The sequence below is a fragment of the Ylistrum balloti genome, unplaced genomic scaffold, assembly GCF_031769215.1.
Source record: "Ylistrum balloti isolate Yb309-2 unplaced genomic scaffold, AGI_CSIRO_Ybal_v1 Utg369908, whole genome shotgun sequence".
NCBI lineage: Eukaryota > Metazoa > Mollusca > Bivalvia > Pectinida > Pectinidae > Ylistrum > Ylistrum balloti.
Genome location: NW_026782032.1, coordinates 502,298 through 527,184, shown reverse-complemented (window position 1 = coordinate 527,184; position 24,887 = coordinate 502,298). Strand labels below are relative to the sequence as shown.

The window sequence follows — 24,887 nt, the reverse complement described above, 5'->3', positions numbered from 1 at the left end:
ACACCCAAAATGGGGGTCGGCTTCACTATAAAAGTGACCTCACCCATCTACGGTACCGTGGCAAGGGCTGTTACTAGCCATAACGCTCAGCTATACAGAACTGAAAACTAACAACAAATGAAATAAAAACTACAAAAGATTAATTAAATTGCTGTGAAAAAAAAGCAAGGTAAACACTACATGAATGATTTGAATACAATTCAATAGAAACAAACACATAACAAACAGCAACCGAGTTAAAAAAAAACATACAAAAAATATGAAAATTCACCAACAGGTGTCTTAACATGAGTGGGGAAAAAAACGGCCGAAATAAGCAGGCAAACTTAACACAAACAATGGGAATAGAAAGTGGTAAAACCTGCTATGAAATGAACAAATATTCAAAACAACTGGGAAATACTGCCCTGTAAACGTCGAGAAATGTCAACACCGGTGAGAATATGTCTGATTAGCCCAACACCATGGATAAAGAAGGATGTGACTCTGGTCATGAGTAGGTATTTCTGTCAGGTAGAGGGGCTCCCTACAGGGGATTATTGAGCCCCCTTTTTTGTTGATATTATATACAAATGAAAAGGATATGTATACTAAAGTTATGGTAATTATTACTGAAATGAAATAACTTTAGTATACAGCATGTCTCAGAACAGATTTGAAAATCATTTAGTTTTTCAAATATAAATCGAGTAGTTCTGCAAGAATATTTATTCGGCAAGTTTTTTCTCTTACTTCAGAATAGAAAATATTATAAAACAATAGATTTAAAATGATTGAGAATCTGTAACATGAACTATGTCTATAAAACATGAATACCCTTGCTACCACACATTAAAGTATCAATTTTGATCTTCAAGACACGACAATGAATGAGACTAGAAAAGATGGATGACACATGTACATCAGCCAATCAGACAGCAGTATAATCATGTACATTTGCATCAGCCAATCAGACAGCAGTATAATCATGTACATGAGCCAATCAGACAGCAGTATAATTATGTACAAGTACATGAGCCAATCAGACAGCAGTATAATCCATCTAGATAAGATTTTGTACTACTTCAGCCAATCATACTGCAATATAATCCAACTAGACTTACTTATATAATACACCAGCCAATCAGACAGCAGTATAAACCATCTTGTGTTCTGTAATTACAACTTATTATCTCGTTTTGTTGTTTGGAAAAGTGTCAAAGTTACAGACTAAATCAACCAATCAGATTGAGAAATCAACATTAAAATGACATTTATCCTAAAAAATATCTTCCAGGTAAAATTAGAGACATGGAATGCAAACATTTTGTCAATGACTGAATAGATAAATATCAAAGCATCATACAGTATATATATATATTCTGAAATAAGGTAAATAGTAAACAAGACACTACAAAAACAGGAAATTATTACTACCTGCTAAAAATCAATAACTCCACTAGATCTCTGAATAAAGTCAGAGCTGTTTTTGATTACTGGAATGTTACAACATATATTCAATATGGTAATGCCATTACCAAGAGTAAGGCTATGATAGAACACATAATGGAATTTTCATGGATTTTTGACAAAGTGTGGCAGCTAAATTTAATATTGTACAAAGCCTTTGTTTGGCACATGGCATTTGACTTGGCTAATGAATTCTCGAGTCCCAGTAACCTAAGAATAATGAAAGTCTTATAAACCTTTCTACAAATTTATAAAATCAAATTGACTTCTTAAAAGATGATTCCATTCAATCTTGTTTATAAAATCACCCTGAGTAAAATATTGTCATGATGTTGTGCCATATTCTGTACACATATCTACCATTACTCTTAAAAACGGTGATTTTTGTTTTTGTTTTTGTTTTTGTTTTGTTCTGTATGTATCACAAACCTGTTCTAGTAAACATTAAATTAACACAACAATCACCAAATTTCACATTTGAAAAACTTAACTAGTTAAAAAGTTCAAACTCTTTGTTCTTTGCTGTTTTTGTCTGCCACTGTTTGAGGACTTTGAGGCTTGTGAAGAACCCGATCCTCGCCTTTCTTCTACTCTCTTCACACTCTCACTGTCCTTCAACATTGGCAACTGTGATGGCTTCACCATTCGTCGTAAGTCACTATTTTCACTTTTAACTTCATTCAATTCTCTCTTCAATTGTACAAAATCTTTGAACGACTTACTTGCGCTATCAATTGAATCCTTTTTACGTAAATACATAAGTTCTGTCATAATTCTTTGATACTCTGCATAAATCCTTTGTTTATCTGATTCCAATATCACATAGGACTCTTTTAAACTCATAATTTCCGCTTGCAGTTCTCTAATCAATTTTTCATAATTACGTTCTTTTTCCAGAGCACTTCCTCGTTCTGCCTGCATTTGTGTGACTTTGACCTTGAGGTTCTCTATCAAGGTCACCTTGTCCTTATCCTCTTCCTGTTGTGATAACTCCTTCTCCAATTTACTGAGACGAAAGTTGAGTTCCATGTTTTTCTGGTTTGCCTCCCTTAGCTCCTGTAAAAGCTGGTTATTTCTGGCTTTCATCATATCTAATTCTTCAAAATCAACAGGTTGACGTTTCTGATGTCTCAAGCTTTCTAGTTCCCGCTTCAGTTCTTCATTTTCATCCTTATATGATTTGGATAACTTCTGCTCGTCCTCTATTCTGCTCTGCAGAGCCTGGAGTAGATGACAAAGTAAGTTTTATTAGAATACACACCATATCATAGTTCTTCAAAAATCAGAAAGAGGGAAGTTAAAACAATGATAAAAATACTGAATTTTATTGAGCATTAAAGTAAGAAATTTCTGCCAGCACAACAGACCAAAATCTTACAACCATGATAAGTAAGAAAAATAATTATACTGATAAACACTTCTGCATCAGCCCCTAAACAAGTAGAACACATCTCCCTGTTGCTATTTTTAAGGTGAAATAAAAAGTGCTGCAATATCTCTATATATTTGATATATTTTGCATTGAAATTTATTGATATGTAAATATGTATCTTTTTGTGAGTGTGAGTGTGCAAAATTGTCAAAAATATCACATATGTGGCATTATCGCATCAGAAAAATCATTAATTCATATGGGTTGCCAACCAGTATAAAAATTATAAGCTTAACTGTGAGAATGGAAAATGTGTATAAAGACTGCTAATAGATTTACACAATTACAAGTATCATCATCTACCATAGGTTCGGCAATATTTAACAGATCAAATTCTGTCCAAAAAATTTAAAAGGAAACTATTCTTCACAAAGCATTGATCAAACAATATTAGTAGAAAGTTCAACATCTGAGTGTGTTAAAGTAAATATTTTCAGGCGATTGGTCAATAGCCCAATTAAACTGACCGTTTGTCCTTCCAGTCGTAAGAGTAATTCCTGATTAGTGTGCTCAAGTTTGTCCACACGGTCCCGAAGCTGTATGTAAACAAAAGCTAAGTTGACATGATGACGTTACACAACATGTTTACAGCTGTTACCCATTATATAAAGGTGTACATGATCACAGGTTTTACAAGAATGAACACATTCACCATCGTTAATCAAACATCAGCCAGTCAAAGGCTCTGGTAAACAGAAAACTGTTTCAACATTTGGTGAAAAATGAAGAAATAATTTGTTAAAAAACTTTTATTTAGAACAAAATTAGTTAGTCAGTAGGATTGCTGCACAAAAAAAAGATAGATACATTTTCACACTGGTCCACATCCCCATGAAACATATGTAAATATGTAGATCATGAAATCACGAGGATATAAGAAAATAGAATTATACTTCACAAAGTCCATGACAGATTCAGCATATATTTTCTTCCAAAGAGCAAACATCCCCAACAGAATTATCTTCACAGAACTTTTAATAGAATTATTAAATGATTGAAAACTTTCACATTTCCAATGATATACATCTGATTCTTAAAAGAAAAAAAAAACTTCTCATGATACTGATGGGTCTAAACAGTTACCATTGGATCCTGTTCTGATACATAATCTGTATAAGGCCATGTCTCAATATGTGATTACTGATATCTAGGTAAGTGTTTCATTACTCATTAAGTAATAATGGTATAAAATATTATCACACTGAAGGATTCCTCTTCCAATGCCTAAATGAATTTAGATGAAAATGACTCCAGTGTTTGAAAAGATATTACCCAAAAACATAATATATACAGTCACCTTGACCTTATTTGTCCTTGACCTTTCATTAAAACTTGTGACCTTGACATTGAGTACAGCATAAGTTGGAAAACCTATTACGATTCATCCAAGGAACCAAAACAATCATTGTAAGAACGAAAAAATAGCTGTGAACTTTAACCTACATTTATGTTCTAAATGTATAAGTAGTTTCATATGGTATTCAATCTATTGAAATGTGGACACAACACCAAATAACATGCTATCCAAACTGATCATCTAAAGCAATAAATCTGTGATTATAATGACATCATACATACGACATTCTTTTTTTAGATGTCACTGACATACCTCATTTTTCTCCAATGTCAGTTGTCTTTCTCCTTCCACTTTTTCTTCTAGAACTTTCATCATCTAAATGAAAAAATGTAAAATTAGTACAACTTGACTTAAATATAAATATCAAAAGACAACCACCTTTCTCCTATCTCAGCTGAAAACTGACACATCCTAAAACTACACAATTACAGTGATATGTCAAACATTAAAATTCACAGTAGTGTCAGGTGTAAGAGAGATTAGTAAGGCAAACCAAATCCCACTCAAGCACTACTTCTTACAACTAATCTGTTAAGTTCTCTTGAATAAAACAAGTCTTATTCAACACTTATCCTTAACAAAAAACACATTCTATCCTACAGATCAATAATATGCTATTGTAGCTGCAATTTTTTTTAATTTTCAATTAAAATCTGACAAAATTTGAAAAATAAGAGATCCCAAAGGGATCTTGTTGCCCACCATTGTTTGATCTTTATTTGAAAGTTGGATCTTTTTCCATCTTATCTCTTCTCTTTTTTTATCTTAATGATAAGAAATTTGAACATTCCTTTGCAGAAATAGTGATAGTTATCTTTGACTGCCAAATTCAAGATGGCCACCTGTTGGCCATTTTGTTCTGATAAGTCCAAAAATCAAAACAGTACAACCAGGGACCAAAGGGAACCCCCATAGGAAATTTGACAGTGATAACAAACTTTTAAAGTCAAAATCCAAGATGGCCACGTGTTGTTCATTTCGTTTTTCTGACCAGTCCCAAAAGCAAACAGGCACAACTATGGATCAACAGAAAACCTACACATGAAATTTGAGAAAGATCCATCATGTACTTCTCAAGGAATAGCGATAACAAACTTCATTGAAAAAATGCAAGATGGCCACCTGTCAGCCATTTAGTTTTTTCCGATCAGTTCCAAAATCAAAAAGGCACAACTACGGACCAGTCAGAACCTACATAAGAAATCTGAGAAAGATTCATCCATTATTTCTCAAGAAATATTGATGACAGAAATTGTTTCCAGACAGACAGAGGATCATATAAGGTGTAAAAAAAACATTGAGTATACAATGGCATCTGTTCAAGATTTTCTTATTAATATTTTTCTCCAAATCTTGACTTGTATCACTCAGCTGATTTAGTGTACTGATTGTTGAACTGGCTCATCTAAACCTAGGAAAAGTATTTAAAATATTTGTAACGATTTTGAAAAAAAAAAAAAAAAACAGATATTCCTACATAACAAGATGGAATTTAAGAAAGTTTGCTGTATTTTCCCTAATACAAAATTGAGTCTTCTTCACCCAAGGATTCTTCTGATCAGAGTGGAATAGAATCCTGAAATTCCTTACAAGAGAAGAATTTAGTTTTTTCTCTATTTCCTTTATTAAGCCCTGGTCCAGACTACTACATTCAAAACTGATCCCCCTTCACCCAAAGATTCTTCCGATAAATTTAAGGTAGAATCTTGAACTCCCCACAGAAGAAGAAAGATTTTAAAGAATTTGCTCTATTTCCCTTTTTGGGCCTGGCTCCTCCTATTTCAAGGGACCAAGATCCATCATTTACACAAATTCATTTAGCTTCACCGAAAGATGCTTCAGACCAAACTGAAACAGAATCTTAGCATTTCTAAAGAATAAGAAAGACTTCAAAGACTTTGCTACAATTCCCTCTTTGGGTCCCCCCTCTCTTTCTCCAGGGGGCAAAGTCCTAACACTCCTAATAAAGACAAAGAATTTTAAACAATTTCCCCTATCAAGCCTACCTTACCCACCCCAGGGGTCTGAGTCCTACTGTTTATACTCTGACCCAAGGAGCAAAGACCCACTATTGTACAAAATTGAATCTCTATTTATCCAAGGATACTTTAATTCCTAAGATAAAAAGAATTTCAAAAAATGTACAAAATAACCCCCCACTTTAGGCACCACCCCCAGGCTTCTGGTGTCAATGACATACAATTTATACAAAGTTGGTACCCCTTTCCCTAAGGATTCTTCTGACTAAATTTGGTCAGACATTGCTAAGTCATTCATGATTAATAGCACATGTAAAAAAAAAAAAGTCTGGTACACAGATAGGAGCTAACAAATAAAAATACAGGATGAAAAAAATTAAACACTGCAATGAATAAATTTAGTTGACGTTGGAAAGTTTAATTAATCATTTGACTCTTCTGTATACAATTCTCAAATTCAGTACAAGGTAAACAATCACAACAGCTTCAGAATATATATATTAGCATTCGTCTACCAGTCTAACCCTTTTAGTGGGCTTCAACACCTAATGAAATAAAATTGCAGCTGCAATTATCTATTAATAGCTGATGAGGGACAATCATCATACATCTTAATAACTGACACTGAGATGTCACTTACCTGTTATGAACCATAACTCTAAATACGTAATAGCAACATTGTATCTATAAGCCAACTTCCTACATCAAACTATAAAATGATCCATTAGTCCCTCATGATTTGTAATCATTATATTTATTAAAACTATTTATATATTTGTTTAACACTTATTGTTGCTCATCCAGGTATTATGTTCACTTCAACTCTGATTTATATTTCAAACATTTTTATCTCACTCTTAATTATAGACAAACTGGTTCTGTTATATAACAGTACAATATAACATCACGTCACTCTTAATTATAGACAAACTGGATCTGTTATATAACAGTACAATATAACATCACGTCACCCTTAATTATAGACAAACTGGTTCTGTTATATAACAGTACAATATAACATCACGTCACCCTTAATTATAGACAAACTGGATCTGTTATATAACAGTACAATATAACATCATGTCACCCTTAATTATAGACAAACTGGTTCTGTTATATACATGTAACATTACAATATAACATCACGTCACCCTTAATTATAGACAAACTGGATCTGTTATATAACAGTACAATATAACATCACGTCACCCTTAATTATAGACAAACTGGATCTGTTATATAACAGTACAATATAACATCACGTCACCCTTAATTATAGACAAACTGGATCTGTTATATAACAGTACAATATAACATCACGTCACCCTTAATTATAGACAAACTGGTTCTGTTATATAACAGTACAATATAACATCACGTCACTCTTAATTATAGACAAACTGGTTCTGTTATATAACAGTACAATATAACATCACATCACTCTTAATTATAGACAAACTGGTTCTGTTATATAACAGTACAATATAACATCACCTCACCCTTAATTATAGACAAACTGGATCTGTTATATAACAATACAATATAACATCACGTCACTCTTAATTATAGACAAACTGGATCTGTTATATAACAGTACAATATAACATCATGTCACCCTTAATTATAGATAAACTGGTTCTGTTATATAACAGTACAATATAACATCATGTCACTCTTAATTATAGACAAACTGGTTCTGTTATATAACAGTACAATATAACATCACGTCACTCTTAATTATAGACAAACTGGTTCTGTTATATAACAGTACAATATAACATCACGTCACTCTTAATTATAGACAAACTGGTTCTGTTATATAACAGTACAATATAACATCACGTTATTATAGACAAACTGGATCTGTTATATAACAGTACAATATAACATCACGTCACCCTTATTATAGACAAACAGTATATAACAATATAACATCACGTCACCCTTAATTATAGACAAACTGGATCTGTTATATACATACAATATAACATCACGTCACCCTTAATTATAACATCATATAACATCACCCTTAATTATAGACAAACTGCATCTGTTATATAACAGTACAATATAACATCACGTCACCCTTAATTATAGACAAACTGGATCTGTTATATAACAGTACAATATAACATCACGTCACCCTTAATTATAGTATACAGTACAATATAACATCACGTCACCCTTAATTATAGACAAACTGGTTCTGTTATATAACACCATCTTTAATTATAGACAAACTGGATCTGTTATATAACAGTACAATACAATATAACATCATATGGATCTGTTATATAACAGTCACATCACTTAATTATAGACAAACTGGATCTGTTATATAACAGTACAATATAACATCACGTCACCCTTAATTATAGACAAACTGGTTCTGTTATATAACAGTACAATATACCATCACCTCACCCTTAATTATAGACAAACTGGATCTGTTATATAACAGTACAATATAACATCACGTCACCCTTAATTATAGACAAACTGGATCTGTTATATATAATGGATCTGTTATATAACAGTACAATATAACACGTCACCCTTAATTATAGACAAACTATCTGTTATATAACAGTACAATATAACATCACGTCACTAATTATAGACAAACTGGATCTGTTATATAACAGTACAATATAACATCACGTCACCCTTAATTATAGACAAACTGGATCTGTTATATAACAGTACAATATAACATGTCACCCTTAATTATAGACAAACTGTATCTGTTATATATAACATCACATCACGTCACCCTTAATTATAGACAAACTGGATCTGTTATATAACAATACAATATAACATCACGTCACTCTTAATTATAGACAAACTGGATCTGTTATATAACAGTACAATATAACATCATGTCACCCTTAATTATAGATAAACTGGTTCTGTTATATAACAGTACAATATAACATCATGTCACTCTTAATTATAGACAAACTGGTTCTGTTATATAACAGTACAATATAACATCACGTCACTCTTAATTATAGACAAACTGGTTCTGTTATATAACAGTACAATATAACATCACGTCACTCTTAATTATAGACAAACTGGTTCTGTTATATAACAGTACAATATAACATCACGTCACTCTTAATTATAGACAAACTGGATCTGTTATATAACAGTACAATATAACATCACCTCACCCTTAATTATAGACAAACTGGTTCTGTTATATACATGTAACAGTACAATATAACATCACGTCACCCTTAATTATAGACAAACTGGATCTGTTATATAACAGTACAATATAACATCACGTCACTCTTAATTATAGACAAACTGGTTCTGTTATATACATGTAACAGTACAATATAACATCACGTCACTCTTAATTATAGACAAACTGGTTCTGTTATATAACAGTACAATATAACATCACGTCACTCTTAATTATAGACAAACTGGTTCTGTTATATAACAGTACAACATAACATCACGTCACCCTTAATTATAGACAAACTGGTTCTGTTATATAACAGTACAATATAACATCACATCACTCTTAATTATAGACAAACTGGATCTGTTATATAACAGTACAATATAACATCACGTCACCCTTAATTATAGACAAACTGGATCTGTTATATAACAGTGCAATATAACATCACTTCACCCTTAATTATAGACAAACTGGATCTGTTATATACATGTAACAGTACAATATAACATCACGTCACCCTTAATTATAGACAAACTGGATCTGTTATATACATGTAACAGTACAATATAACATCACGTCACTCTTAATTATAGACAAACTGGATCTGTTATATAACAGTACAATATAACATCACGTCACTCTTAATTATAGACAAACTGGATCTGTTATATAACAGTACAATATAACATCACGTCACTCCTAATTATAGACAAACTGGATCTGTTATATACATGTAACAGTACAACATAACATCACGTCACTCCTAATTATAGACAAACTGGATCTGTTATATAACAGTGCAATATAACATCATGTCACCCTTAATTATAGACAAACTGGTTCTGTTATATACATGTAACAGTACAATATAACATCACGTCATTCTTAATTATAGACAAACTGGTTCTGTTATATAACAGTACAACATAACATCACGTCACCCTTAATTATAGACAAACTGGTTCTGTTATATAACAGTACAATATAACATCACATCACTCTTAATTATAGACAAACTGGATCTGTTATATAACAGTACAATATAACATCATGTCACCCTTAATTATAGATAAACTGGTTCTGTTATATAACAGTACAATATAACATCATGTCACTCTTAATTATAGACAAACTGGTTCTGTTATATAACAGTACAATATAACATCACGTCACTCTTAATTATAGACAAACTGGTTCTGTTATATAACAGTACAATATAACATCACGTCACTCTTAATTATAGACAAACTGGTTCTGTTATATAACAGTACAATATAACATCACGTCACTCTTAATTATAGACAAACTGGTTCTGTTATATAACAGTACAATATAACATCACGTCACTCTTAATTATAGACAAACTGGATCTGTTATATAACAGTACAATATAACATCACGTCACCCTTAATTATAGACAAACTGGATCTGTTATATACATGTAACAGTACAATATAACATCACGTCACCCTTAATTATAGACAAACTGGATCTGTTATATAACAGTACAATATAACATCACGTCACTCTTAATTATAGACAAACTGGTTCTGTTATATACATGTAACAGTACAATATAACATCACGTCACTCTTAATTATAGACAAACTGGTTCTGTTATATAACAGTACAATATAACATCACGTCACCCTTAATTATAGACAAACTGGATCTGTTATATAACAGTACAATATAACATCACGTCACCCTTAATTATAGACAAACTGGTTCTGTTATATAACAGTACAATATAACATCACGTCACTCTTAATTATAGACAAACTGGATCTGTTATATAACAGTACAATATAACATCACGTCACCCTTAATTATAGACAAACTGGTTCTGTTATATACATGTAACAGTACAATATAACATCACGTCACCCTTAATTATAGACAAACTGGATCTGTTATATAACAGTACAATATAACATCACGTCACTCTTAATTATAGACAAACTGGATCTGTTATATACATGTAACAGTACAATATAACATCACGTCACTCTTAATTATAGACAAACTGGTTCTGTTATATAACAGTACAACATAACATCACGTCACCCTTAATTATAGACAAACTGGTTCTGTTATATAACAGTACAATATAACATCACGTCACCCTTAATTATAGACAAACTGGATCTGTTATATACATGTAACAGTACAATATAACATCACGTCACCCTTAATTATAGACAAACTGGATCTGTTATATACATGTAACAGTACAATATAACATCACGTCACTCTTAATTATAGACAAACTGGATCTGTTATATAACAGTACAATATAACATCACGTCACCCTTAATTATAGACAAACTGGATCTGTTATATAACAGTACAATATAACATCACGTCACTCCTAATTATAGACAAACTGGATCTGTTATATACATGTAACAGTACAATATAACATCACGTCACTCCTAATTATAGACAAACTGGATCTGTTATATAACAGTGCAATATAACATCATGTCACCCTTAATTATAGACAAACTGGTTCTGTTATATACATGTAACAGTACAATATAACATCACGTCACTCTTAATTATAGACAAACTGGATCTGTTATATAACAGTACAATATAACATCACGTCACTCTTAATTATAGACAAACTGGTTCTGTTATATACATGTAACAGTACAATATAACATCACGTCACTCTTAATTAAAGACAAACTGGTTCTGTTATATAACAGTACAATATAACATCACATCACTCTTAATTATAGACAAACTGCATCTGTTATATAACAGTACAATATAACATCACGTCACCCTTAATTATAGACAAACTGGATCTGTTATATACATGTAACAGTACAATATAACATCACGTCACTCCTAATTATAGACAAACTGGATCTGTTATATAACAGTGCAATATAACATCATGTCACCCTTAATTATAGACAAACTGGTTCTGTTATATACATGTAACAGTACAATATAACATCACGTCACTCCTAATTATAGACAAACTGGATCTGTTATATAACAGTGCAATATAACATCATGTCACCCTTAATTATAGACAAACTGGTTCTGTTATATACATGTAACAGTACAATATAACATCACGTCACTCCTAATTATAGACAAACTGGATCTGTTATATAACAGTGCAATATAACATCATGTCACCCTTAATTATAGACAAACTGGTTCTGTTATATACATGTAACAGTACAATATAACATCACGTCACCCTTAATTATAGACAAACTGGATCTGTTATATAACAGTACAATATAACATCACGTCACTCTTAATTATAGACAAACTGGTTCTGTTATATACATGTAACAGTACAATATAACATCATGTCACCCATAATTATAGACAAACTGGTTCTGTTATATACATGTAACAGTACAATATAACATCACGTCACTCTTAATTATAGACAAACTGGATCTGTTATATAATAGTACAATATAACATCACGTCACTCTTAATTATAGACAAACTGGATCTGTTATATAACAGTACAATATAACATCACGTCACCCTTAATTATAGACAAACTGGATCTGTTATATAACAGTACAATATAACATCACGTCACTCTTAATTATAGACAAACTGGATCTGTTATATACATGTAACAGTACAATATAACATCACGTCACCCTTAATTATAGACAAACTGGATCTGTTATATACATGTAACAGTACAATATAACATCACGTCACTCTTAATTATAGACAAACTGGATCTGTTATATACATGTAACAGTACAATATAACATCACGTCACCCTTAATTATAGACAAACTGGATCTGTTATATAACAGTGCAATATAACATCACGTCACCCTTAATTATAGACAAACTGGATCTGTTATATAACAGTACAATATAACATCACGTCACCCTTAATTATAGACAAACTGGATCTGTTATATACATGTAACAGTACAATATAACATCACGTCACTCCTAATTATAGACAAACTGGATCTGTTATATACATGTAACAGTACAATATAACATCACGTCACTCTATTATGGACAAAAAAATCATATATAGGGAAAACAGGTCAATCCTACCTCAGGGTCTGTCTCCGCTGGAATCTGTAGACAATATATGGTACATATATTATCCTCTGTCACTTGTAAAACATTACTCCGATATAGTGTTACTATCCTCTGTCACTAGTAATACAGTACCCTGATATAGTGTTACTATCCTCTGTCAATAGTAATACAGTACCCTGATAGAGTGTTACTATTCTCTGTCAATAGTAATATAGTACCATGATATAGTGTTACTATCCTCTGTTACTAGTAATACAATACCCTGATATAGTGTTACTATCCTCTGTCACTAATATAGTACACTGATATACCCTGATAGTACCCTATATTACTATCCTCTGTCACTAGTAATACAGTTACTATCTTCTGTCACTAGTAATATAGTACCCTGATATAGTGTTACTATCCTGTCACTTTTAATATAGTACCCTGATATTGTGTTACTATCCTCTGTCACTAGTAATATAGTACCCTGATATAGTGTTACTATCCTCTGTCACTAGTAATACAGTACCCTGATATAGTGTTACTATTCTCTGTCACTAGTAATACAGTACCCTGATATAATGTTACTATCCTCTGTTACTAGTAATACAGTACCCTGATATAGTGTTACTATCCTCTGTCACTAGTAATATAGTACACTGATATAGTGTTACTATCTTCTGTCGCTAGTAATATAGTACCCTGATATAGTGTTACTATCCTGTCACTTTTAATATAGTACCCTGATATAGTGTTACTATCCTCTGTCACTAGTAATATAGTACCCTGATATAGTGTTACTATCCTCTGTCACTAGTAATACAGTACCCTGATATAGTGTTACTATCCTCTGTCACTAGTAATACAGTACCCTGATATAGTGTTACTATCCTCTGTCACTAGTAATATAGTACCCTGATATAGTGTTACTATCCTCTGTCACTAGTAATACAGTACCCTGATATAGTGTTACTATTCTCTGTCACTAGTAATATAGTACCCTGATATAGTGTTACTATCCTCTGTCACTAGTAATACAGTACCCTGATATAGTGTTACTATCCTCTGTCACTAGTAATATAGTACCCTGATATAGTGTTACTATCCTGTCACTTTTAATATAGTACCCTGATATAGTGTTACTATCCTCTATCACTAGTAATATAGTACCCTGATATAGTGTTACTATCCTCTGTCAATATTAATACACTACCCTGATATAATGTTACTATCCTCTGTTACTAGTAATACAGTACCCTGATATAGTGTTACTATCCTCTGTCACTAGTAATAAAGTACCTTGATATAGTGTTACTATCCTCTGTCACTAGTAATACAGTACCCTGATATAGTGTTACTATCCTGTCACTAGTAATATAGTACCCTGATATAGTGTTACTATCCTCTGTCACTAGTAATACAGTACCATGATATAGTGTTACTATTCTCTGTCACTAGTAATATAGTACCCTGATATAGTGTTACTATCACCTGTCACTTGTAACACAGTACCCTGATATAGTGTTACTATCCTCTGTCACTAGTAATATAGTACCCTGATATAGTGTTACTATCCTCTGTCACTAGTAATATAGTACCCTGATATAGTGTTACTATCCTGTCACTTTTAATATAGTACCCTGATATAGTGTTACTATCCTCTGTCACTAGTAATATAGTACCCTGATATAGTGTTACTATCCTGTCACTTTTAATATAGTACCCTGATATTGTGTTACTATCCTCTGTCACTAGTAATATAGTACCCTGATATAGTGTTACTATCCTCTGCCACTATTCATCCTCATTTAAATTTGTTCTTCCCTCCTTATAAAATTGCACCAAACTGCATTCTGGTACATGTAATACTGTTAATGTACTTTAGGGATACTCTTCGTTCACTACCTATCTTGCTGAAAATATTTTTCATTATCATGCTTATTGCAGTTTCTTTAAGTTGTTTATGAAAACAATTATCATGGAAGCACTAAATTGCCAAAAAGTGATGATATGCTAAATTTCATTTCACCAAAATTAAATTTCATTAAAGTGTTAACTTTGAGAAACTTTTCATTCATTTTCAATGTTCCATTTGAAATTTTACAAAATCAATGTACATGTATATAAGTAAGTCTGACAATACACTATTGTTTGCATCTTTTTTTGATGAGTGTATTGCCTAATCTACAGCCATGGTCATTTTAAGGCAGTGCTCCTTGTACCTGTTGTAGCTGGTGACTACCACACTGAACAACATACAGGAGGACAATCACAACTCATCCAGAGCATTTGGAGTAACATGTCTTGCCCAAGGATACAACATAGATAGTCTGTTTCTCAGCTTCAAGAAAAACACAAACTGCCATGGGAAGAGAGTATCGAACCATACACCTCAGATCTTCACCTAAGTTGAATGAATCAACAATTTACAGACTGTGACATAATGACTCCACAATATACTGATATGTGACTTACCTCTTCCTTGTGTTTCTCCAGTAACATCGCATTAATTTCATCTCCTCTCTGCTGAAGTTGTTCCTGCATCTGCTTCAGTCGTTTCTGACTCTCTTCAGCGATGGCATGAATCTCCTTACATTTCTCCTTCTCTTTCTGAAAGGTTAATGGGTAGTGTAAATGTCACATAAGTTTGATGGTCTTAATTAACTTCTAAAAGAGAAATATTTATACTTCAGAACAAATTTAACTTCCGGTACTCATAAGGTTCTAAGTCTTTATAACAATGTTGTCAATATTAAACAAAATGTCTTTCATTCCTTTATTGTATCACTATTGCATCTGCTTGGGACACAACAACCAATAGTGACTGTATCACGAAAGTTGAAAACAATATTCTGCATTATTACAATCTAGTGTGTAATATTTATATAATCTGTTTACCATCTTGTCACACTATTTTCTGCCTCAGAAATGTACTTTTCATATATCAGTGTAAATATGCTCCATGTTAGTCATTTGTCTAACAATGGCGACAGTGTCATCGCACCATCACACTTTACTCTTACACTAAAACTTTTATATTACTGACATTTTTCCCTTCAGTCAAAAAAACATCCAAATGAAACTGTCTTATTTATTTTACCTCCAAAGTATATATCAATGTTCACTGATTTCCAAACCATCATTATTACAGAACATTTCCTACATCATCGCCTGTTTTTGAATAGATCTTTCACATCAATAAACCACGAAGTGGAAAATTATGAAGCAGGCCTCAGAAACAATCACATCCATTTAAATATTCTGACAACATGTTATGAATGAAACTCTTTTCATCAGGAAGCATTTTCAAGAAAACAATACACAACTTTTCACAATACAACTTTTTTTACTGCCTTCTAAATATTTTAAGATGCAACAATCAATAACAAAAGTGGTGTAAAAAAAAAAAGACCACTCAGTCAGGATGTAAGAATACTCAATGCTTCGTAACTATGGAAACAGGAGCATAAAATAAAACTATGTGGTTGAGCAAATGAACCCATGAAGACAATATAACAATTGTGATAAAACCTGATCAGCATTAAGTGAAATGATAAAAGATGCACACAGACTTGTTGTTACATCTACAAGAGGGCCCATAGGGTTTCTATTGCTCACCTGTTTTGGTTTGGCTGAAATTGCTTTATCTAAACTAGATATAAAGATTTACAAATCTGCTGTTTATAAAACATTGAGTTCTCTCTATCCAATCATGCTTCAGGTAAAATTTTGTTAAAATCCCTTAATTCCTTCCAAAATATTCAAGAAATTTTGGAGGTGGGAAAGGAGGGAGAGAGAGAACATACACTTATATAAAACTTAAGTTCTTCTTACCTAAAAATGCTTTAAACCATTTAAACTGTCAAAGTCCCTCAATCCAAACAGAATTAAAGATTTCCAATATTTCCCTAGATCTCTCCCATTGGCTCCACCCCCTCTGATCATGGAGGATACAGACACACCAACTGAACAAAACTACTTCAATATTACCAATGGATGCTTCTGACCCACTTTGGTCAAAATATCTCCATCCCTTCAAAAGTTAAAGGATTTTAAAGATTTACCATTATACCCCAATTTAACCCTTTCCATTGTGCCTATGGGGGTTCAGACCCAACGTTTATACAAAACTGAATCACCATACCCAAGGATGTGCTACATCAAATCTGGTTAAAATCCCTTCATCCCAACAGAAGAAGTATCTTACAGGTTCATCTCTGTTTCCCTATCATGGGCCACACAACTCTGCCCCATTCAGTCAGAGCTTCTAGTTATAAAATAACCGAGTTGGATTAGAGGTCCATGGATGCTTGAGACCTGACCTGGGCGAAATCCTCTCATTCCTACTTATGAAGAAGGATTTCTCCCTTGTTCTGCCTCGCTCCTCAGGACCTTGAGGGTAGGGGGAATGGGACAGGGATCCCAGGCGCACTGTATAAATTGAGCCCTATTCTGCAAAGGTTGCTCTATATCAAATTTGGTTCAAATTTGCTCAGGTATTCATGACTAAAGTAGCAATATTTTTTTATAGTTGACAGGCAATGGGCAAATGACAGATGCTATGCTATGGCATAAGCTTGTCTGTTCTTTGGATCTAACAACCATTTATCATAAAATCTATTAATTACTATATGGTAAGCAATAGGCAGCACAAAAAAATGTTGCACTCATTTTTTTTACCCATAACAAGAACACAGCTACACCTCTTCTACTTTACCATATTTTTCTTTATCAGGAAAGTTCTTAGCCTTCATTATAAAAGTAATGCTCAAATACAATAAGCTTTGTGTCATATTTTCCTTTTTAACTTCGGTGCAGATAGAGAAGAGCCAAGAGTATAAAAAACAACCAAACATTGCTTTATGTATATATCAATATATCAATATTTTTGCCTGTTGATATATCATATAGGGCCATGATAGCTCATTCGGTAGACCATTGGCTGTTACAATCTGAGGTGAAGATCCAAGGTGCATGGTTTGAAACTCTCTTGCAATGGTGGTTTGAGTTACTCAGGAAGCTGTGAAATGGACTGGTCAGTGCTGTGGAGGTTGTGTCCTTCAACATAATTATGACTCTATCCTTATTGCTCTGAAGACATACAACAGGCATTCCTTATTGCAGAACAATTAATTTTCTACTTGTTATGTTATCTCAGCTTCTAAGTTCTTTGAGGTAACCACCTGTAACTACACAGAGTGTCCACGAGACAATATCCAGACACATCAACCAACCAAATACATGGAGACTCCAGACATGGAGGCCTTTGAGTCAAAATGATCCTGGCTGTTCACAGGGCAATAAATCAAACAAACAAATGATGATATACATTTACATATCGTTCAGAGGCAGACAACTCTGAGGCCTGACATCGTGATGTTATCGCAGCAGTCCAATATCCTCATCTCAATAGAGCTAACAGTACCATGGGAAGAAGGTTGTGAGGGGGCCCATGAAAGGAAGAAAACAGAGTATGATGAGCTAATGGCGAAGTGCAGAGAGAGGGGATGTACTGTGTGGCTATTTCCTGTGGAGGTGGGCTGAAGAATGTTCCCAGCCCAATCCTTATGGAGGATGCTGCAGACACAATGTAGACGAGCAGAGGTTTGGCCGCCACTGCTGACCCACCAGCTGGAGGATGTTGTGGTTTAGGGTCGAAACATCTGAAGAGGGCTGGATACCACCTGATGACATTGATAGAGGCTTCACAGCAGAAAGATACCAGTGACATGCTACACACAAGGAATGTCACAGATAGCAGAATAAGATTATCTGTAAGTTGTCATGCAAGGTTACAGCATTGGAAACTTAAATATTATGTTTGTTAACATTATAATATTGTTCTGCCCAATTAACTACGTCCTTAGAGGTAAACTGACCTGGCCTTTAATAAGTTGAAGTAGCAAAACTCTTAGGGTAATAATTTCTGATGTTTTCTGTGTCTGGTAATAAGCCCATTCATATATATTTACTGACCATCAGAATTAACTTTTTTTTCGCTCTGCCACTGAGACTTCAACCTTAGGTTGTTTCTGCATGCAGGACCTACTGGTCCTTTATAGGCAACTTGAAATTGTCTGTAGAAGCAGGGTAATGAATGTTCATCCTTCCAGTATCTGTCTGTAGGTATGTATGAACATAAGACATTCAGAGAACGAGGACTGGCACTTACATTTTTTATGTGTCAATCTTACATTCATACATGTCATAAATATTTATCACAGAATTCTAGTCATTTTGGTACCAAGTTGTTTTGGCACCCAGTTGTTTCCGTACATATTAAAGTCGTTTCGGTACTTGCAAATTGGTTAACACAGCTAGGGTAGCATTTTGAGTGGACATGTTTTCAGTAACGGAATGAACCAAATCTATTAATGACAATACGCCTTTAAAACAGAATTAAATACATAACTCCACACATTTTTAAAAGTACCGAAACGACTTATTTTGGAAGTACCGAAACATCCTGGTACCGAAACGACTTGCCCTCTCATCACAGATCAAATACCTCATATTCAGCGATTGTGGCCTTCAGTGCCTTATTTTCACGTGCTATCTCCTGAACAAATTGTAAAGTTTGTACTTGTTTTTGTGTCAACTGTTCATTTTGTTCGTGTAACTTTTCTCTTGGAATTCGTTCACGACCGTCGCTATTTGTGCCATTACTCATAGTTCCTGAGTTAAAATAACGCAAGATGTTGTTTAGAAAGCATCTAAAGCAAAATTCGTCTGCATCCCGGATTGCTTAGCAGCTGTCAACAATAAGTAAACTGGCTTCCGCCATTTCCTGTCTAGTACCTGAAAAAAATAGGACACGCGGCATGTTATTGTCTCCTATCTCATTGACTGATTGAAAGCTTCATCTATTGCTGAAATTATGAGGAGGAACTTACTCATTTATACAAAAGATAATAATATTGCAATGAGTCACAACGATAACTATATTTGAACCGACAGAAAATGCATTAATATTTCCTACATCCGGGGAAACACCGGAAGCACGCCTCACGCCATTGTCGGAAAGTTGAAGAGTCATCAACAGCGAAGCCAAACTGACCGGTTACACATGAAGAAGGCAACTGTAGCCACCACAATGCCGCCTACAGATCCAGCAAAGATATCAAAGGTGGTTGTCCATCCGCTGGTCCTGCTAAGCGTAGTAGACCACTTTAATCGGATGGGCAAAGTTGGAAATGTAAAACGAGTCGTTGGTGTTCTTCTTGGTTCGAACAGACAAGGAGTTCTTGACGTTTCAAATAGTTTTGCAGGTATCTAATTGTTTTCGCACTTTATTTATTCAGCTTTACAAGCAACACATTTTGCTTTTCTGTAGATGTATTTTGAGAGAAAGTTATATTCATTACTGTAGACTTGAAGTCTAGTTTTGCAAGTCATTCATCCTTAGACAGAAGTCCGATGGGTTTTGACATTATTCCGCGATTTTATTACCTTGATCACGACGAAAATAAAATCGCGGATAGATAATAAAAAACATATGGACTACCTTGGACAAAAGCAGCGGATTTCTATCTTAAGTTCTTAGTTTTGAACCTATGAGTGACGGGTATAAAGTCTTTTGTTTTCGTTTTTCTAATGCCCCTGCAAAGAAATAGATACACTTTACCACATTTTTATCAATTTTGTATGTGAATTCATAATAAAGGGTTACAAGTGTGAATCCTGGCCAAATTTTAATTTAGATGGAGTCACATCCCTAAGCTTCTACAACATTTTTTTGAGTGTTCTGCCTTTGGGATTCCCTTCTGCCATTATTTATTGGCCAATGTTTGTAATATATGCCTGTGTAAACTTCCGTGATACATGTCGGTATGTGAGGGGAATGCAGGGGCTTTCATGTCGTTCTCAGATTTCTGTTTTGATTTTATCATAACTGCAGAAAATATCCTCAAACAGACCAACACTGACATAAGAATGATATAAAGTATCAGAATTCATGGAAAGTTCTGGTTATTATATCCAACTCCTGTTTGCATCTTTTTCATATACATCATGGTTTTTTAAGCTTCCTAAAAAGTTAAGATTTCCAAAGGCAAAACATCATTGAAATTCTTAAAAAACACAAAACCTGCTCAAACAAAAGATGTAAATAATAATGAATAACCCTGATTAGTTGTGAAATACAACAAAAAGAAATCTCAAAATCCAGACAGTCTCAACTTTCAGAGGGAGCATCCATTCTTTGAAAAAAAATTAAATGTTGCTCAATAAAGAACCTTATTTCATGATATCTAACTTGTTATGCAGTTGTTTTGCTGTTAAAATTTTATTCTGGAATTTAGATTTTCACCATTGTTTATATTCATATTTGCATTTAATTAATTTGATTGTATTTACAGTGCCATTTGATGAAGATGACAAGGACAAAAATGTGTGGTTCCTGGATCACGACTACTTGGAGAGCATGTATGGCATGTTCAAGAAAGTCAATGGTAAGATCAATATCTTATTTGAATTTGTTTTTTTAGAAGTGATAGCAAAGACTTGCCAAAAGAAAGAAAAACTCTACATTTGAAATGGCCAACGCAAATAATAATACAGTGCTATTTCACCGACCAATATGTTATTGTTTTTATTTCTTTACCGAAATAGCATCCATAATCATATTAAGATTTAATTAATAGCAAAATAAAGTTTCAGTTTTTTATCAGGATTAATCATAGACATTAACACTGACTTTTTGGACTTGCATTTTGAGTCCTGTACTCCTGCTTTTCCTGCGAGACTCGCTCAAATTTTGAATAACCCCTATATCTTAGTATTGCTACTCATCAACATTTTGGAATTGTTGTTCTGGACTCACCTGGAAAAATCCTACAAAATTTACGGAATTTAGTGTTAGGTCAGTTATTTCATGTAAACTTTTATCAAACAATAATAAAGTCATGATAATAAGATATACAAATGTGTACAGAAACTGATGTCAAGTTCAGGTGAATACTGGTTGTCCACCATATTTTATATCTACCTGTATATCTTAATTAGCTGTTATATAATTTCAGCACGAGAGAAGGTTGTTGGATGGTACCACACTGGCCCAAAACTTCACCAAAATGATGTAGCCATCAACGAGTTGATCAGGAGATACTGCCCAAATTCTGTTCTTGTCGTCATCGATGCCAAGCCAAAAGATCTCGGTCTTCCAACAGAGGCCTACATATCAGTAGAAGAAGTTCATGATGTAAGAGTTATTCTAGTACAAAATTTAGCATTTCTTAGTTGGTTTTGTAAACAATGGTTTTACCTTTTATGAATGACCCCAAGGAAAAAATGGCCAGTGCTGTCAGAGGTCATAGAGTGTAAGATATTTAGATATCTTGTATGTAAGTAGATTTTTAGTGGAAATTTAAACATGCATTAACTGCTTAACCTTTGGGAACACATACTCCACAAAGTAGACAGTAGTAAAAGTATAATTCATCTACACAGTACAATCTAGAAAAAGGTCGTCCAACACTTCCTACTCTAAGAATGCATGCAGAATGCCAAAAACCTTGTGAAGTTGGGTTGTTCTCCATCAGCTTTTGTATTGACTTTTATATTGACTTTTATATCAAGTATTATAAATTCTAACATTGTAGGATGGTACACCAACATCCAAGACATTTGATCATGTGCCAAGTGAGATTGGAGCTGAGGAAGCAGAGGAGGTTGGAGTGGAACACTTACTCAGGCAAGATACTTGTCGACTGGCTCACATTAGATAACATTCCCGCCAGCATTCACTCCTATCAGCTAATATTGTTGTTTTATCTATTTGTTTCATTAACTTCATCATACATATTCGAAGGATTATATTGCTTGATAATGTAGTTTTGATCTACGAAATAGCAGTGTTTTCTCCATATCTGAGTCCTTGATTTCTTACCTGAATAGAAATTTCACCCCTCCTTGATTTCCTACATGAATAGAAATTTCACCCTTCCATTCATTGTTACCATTAGTTACTATGGAGTATGACCTTGACCATTCAATTTTCCACATTCAAGGAAGAGAATAGACGACATTCCTAAGACAATGAGGGGAAAATAAACAATAACAAAAAATGTCATTACACAATGCTGATTGTCATAAATTGTATATTACAGGGATATAAAAGACACAACTGTAGGTTCACTGTCACAGAGGATTACTAATCAGCTGATGGGTCTGAAGGGTTTACATTCCCATATCACCGACATAAACAGTTACCTACAGAAAGTCTCATCACAACAGTTACCTGTAAACCACCAGATCATATACCAACTTCAGGACGTGTTCAACCTACTCCCAGACATCAATCTTCAAGACTTTGTTAAATCTGTGTACGTGAAAACCAATGATCAGATGTTGGTCGTGTATCTGGCATCCCTTATAAGGTCAGTGATAGCCTTACATAATCTAATAGGTAACAAATTACAGAATCGTGAAGCAGAGAAAAGCGAGGTAAAGGACTTAAGTAAGGAGAAGAAAAAGGAGGAAAAAGAGAAGGACTCTGATAAGAAAGACTCCGATAAGAGCAAAACAGAAGATAAGAAGGACACCAAGAGTAAAAGTGGAAAGTGAAAGAAGTAAATTTTAGTCCAAAAGGTGATAGTGCTATTTCATCATGAAAAGTGCTCGTTGATCATGATGAGAGACACGGTGAGGCTACACATACATAACAGCCAGATATTACAGACTTGAGTCTGCTTGTAATATTTCAGGTGAAATATCACTCCTAATGTGTAGCAGTCCTACAAATGGTTGTTGGATGTTTTGTTGTTTTCTCAGAAGAGAGAGGGAGAGAGAAATTCTATGAGAAGTATTATATTGTTTCAGTTTGAATAGTTAAACCTTAGTTGGAAACAATAAAACATACACCTAATTTAGAATCAACTCTGTTATCAGACAGAAAAGGTACATCAGAAGTCATTGTTAATGCCTTAAGTTAGACAGTATGTTCAATACAATTTCCAAAGTAATCATATAACTAAAGGTTTGGGTTCGAGATTATTAGCTGTTTCCACATGGTTTCTTGGGCCCAGACAATGTACAGCTTGTCACAAGCTACACCATCATTCTTACGATTGTATCATATATATATTTCTGTTGATAATTTTCTTCATTGAAATAAATCTGACATTGTACACTTAATTGGTTTTGATGAGTTTTCTATACAAAAAACTGTTCTTGTAAAAAAAAAATAAATAAATAACCTCTTCAATACTATATGTATCTTTTTTATTGTGAAATCATAAATTTTCAGTGGAGTTCAATTTCATTCAATATGTTGGTTCTCTAAATCTATAAATACATAAATCCACACACTGATAGAATTGTGTCAACACAAAAGAGCACTTTTTGAAAAACCATAAAAATACCTCATTTTATACATTTACATGTAGTTTTCAAATACACGAGGATACTGAAGTCAGTTATTTTACATCA

General features: G+C 33.4%; 2 protein-coding genes across 2 annotated transcripts; one reads left to right on the top strand and one right to left on the bottom strand.

The window, feature by feature from the left end:
• Nucleotides 1-1,935: 1,935 nt before the first annotated feature.
• On the bottom strand, nucleotides 1,936-20,130 carry LOC132546705 (repetitive organellar protein-like). The gene is made up of 6 exons (XM_060210421.1): nucleotides 19,969-20,130; nucleotides 15,936-16,070; nucleotides 13,488-13,511; nucleotides 4,491-4,553; nucleotides 3,349-3,417; nucleotides 1,936-2,670 (listed from the first exon to the last, which is right to left on the bottom strand). The coding sequence occupies exons 1-6, from the start codon at nucleotides 20,128-20,130 to the stop codon at nucleotides 1,936-1,938; spliced, it is 1,188 nt and encodes a 395-aa protein (XP_060066404.1).
• Nucleotides 20,131-20,472: 342 nt separating this feature from the next.
• LOC132546712 (26S proteasome non-ATPase regulatory subunit 7-like) lies at nucleotides 20,473-24,593 on the top strand. Its single transcript, XM_060210429.1, has 5 exons — nucleotides 20,473-20,728; nucleotides 21,818-21,910; nucleotides 22,481-22,659; nucleotides 23,060-23,151; nucleotides 23,567-24,593. The coding sequence occupies exons 1-5, from the start codon at nucleotides 20,527-20,529 to the stop codon at nucleotides 24,021-24,023; spliced, it is 1,023 nt and encodes a 340-aa protein (XP_060066412.1). The 5' UTR covers nucleotides 20,473-20,526; the 3' UTR covers nucleotides 24,024-24,593.
• The last annotated feature ends 294 nt before the right edge of the window (nucleotides 24,594-24,887 follow it).

Bases quoted from the DNA above. Each gene is read 5' to 3' on its own strand.
- LOC132546705 (XM_060210421.1), bottom strand. From the start codon at position 20,130: ATGAGTAATGGCACAAATAGCGACGGTCGTGAACGAATTCCAAGAGAA. The intron at 13,512-15,935 runs GTAAGTCACATA...TATTGTCTACAG, and splicing joins TGGAGAAACACAAGGAAGAG to ATTCCAGCGGAGACAGACCC. The intron at 3,418-4,490 runs GTATGTCAGTGA...GTTTACATACAG, and splicing joins TGACATTGGAGAAAAATGAG to CTTCGGGACCGTGTGGACAA.
- LOC132546712 (XM_060210429.1), top strand. From the start codon at position 20,527: ATGAAGAAGGCAACTGTAGCCACCACAATGCCGCCTACAGATCCAGCA. The intron at 20,729-21,817 runs GTATCTAATTGT...TTGTATTTACAG, and splicing joins CGTTTCAAATAGTTTTGCAG to TGCCATTTGATGAAGATGAC. The intron at 22,660-23,059 runs GTAAGAGTTATT...CTAACATTGTAG, and splicing joins CAGTAGAAGAAGTTCATGAT to GATGGTACACCAACATCCAA.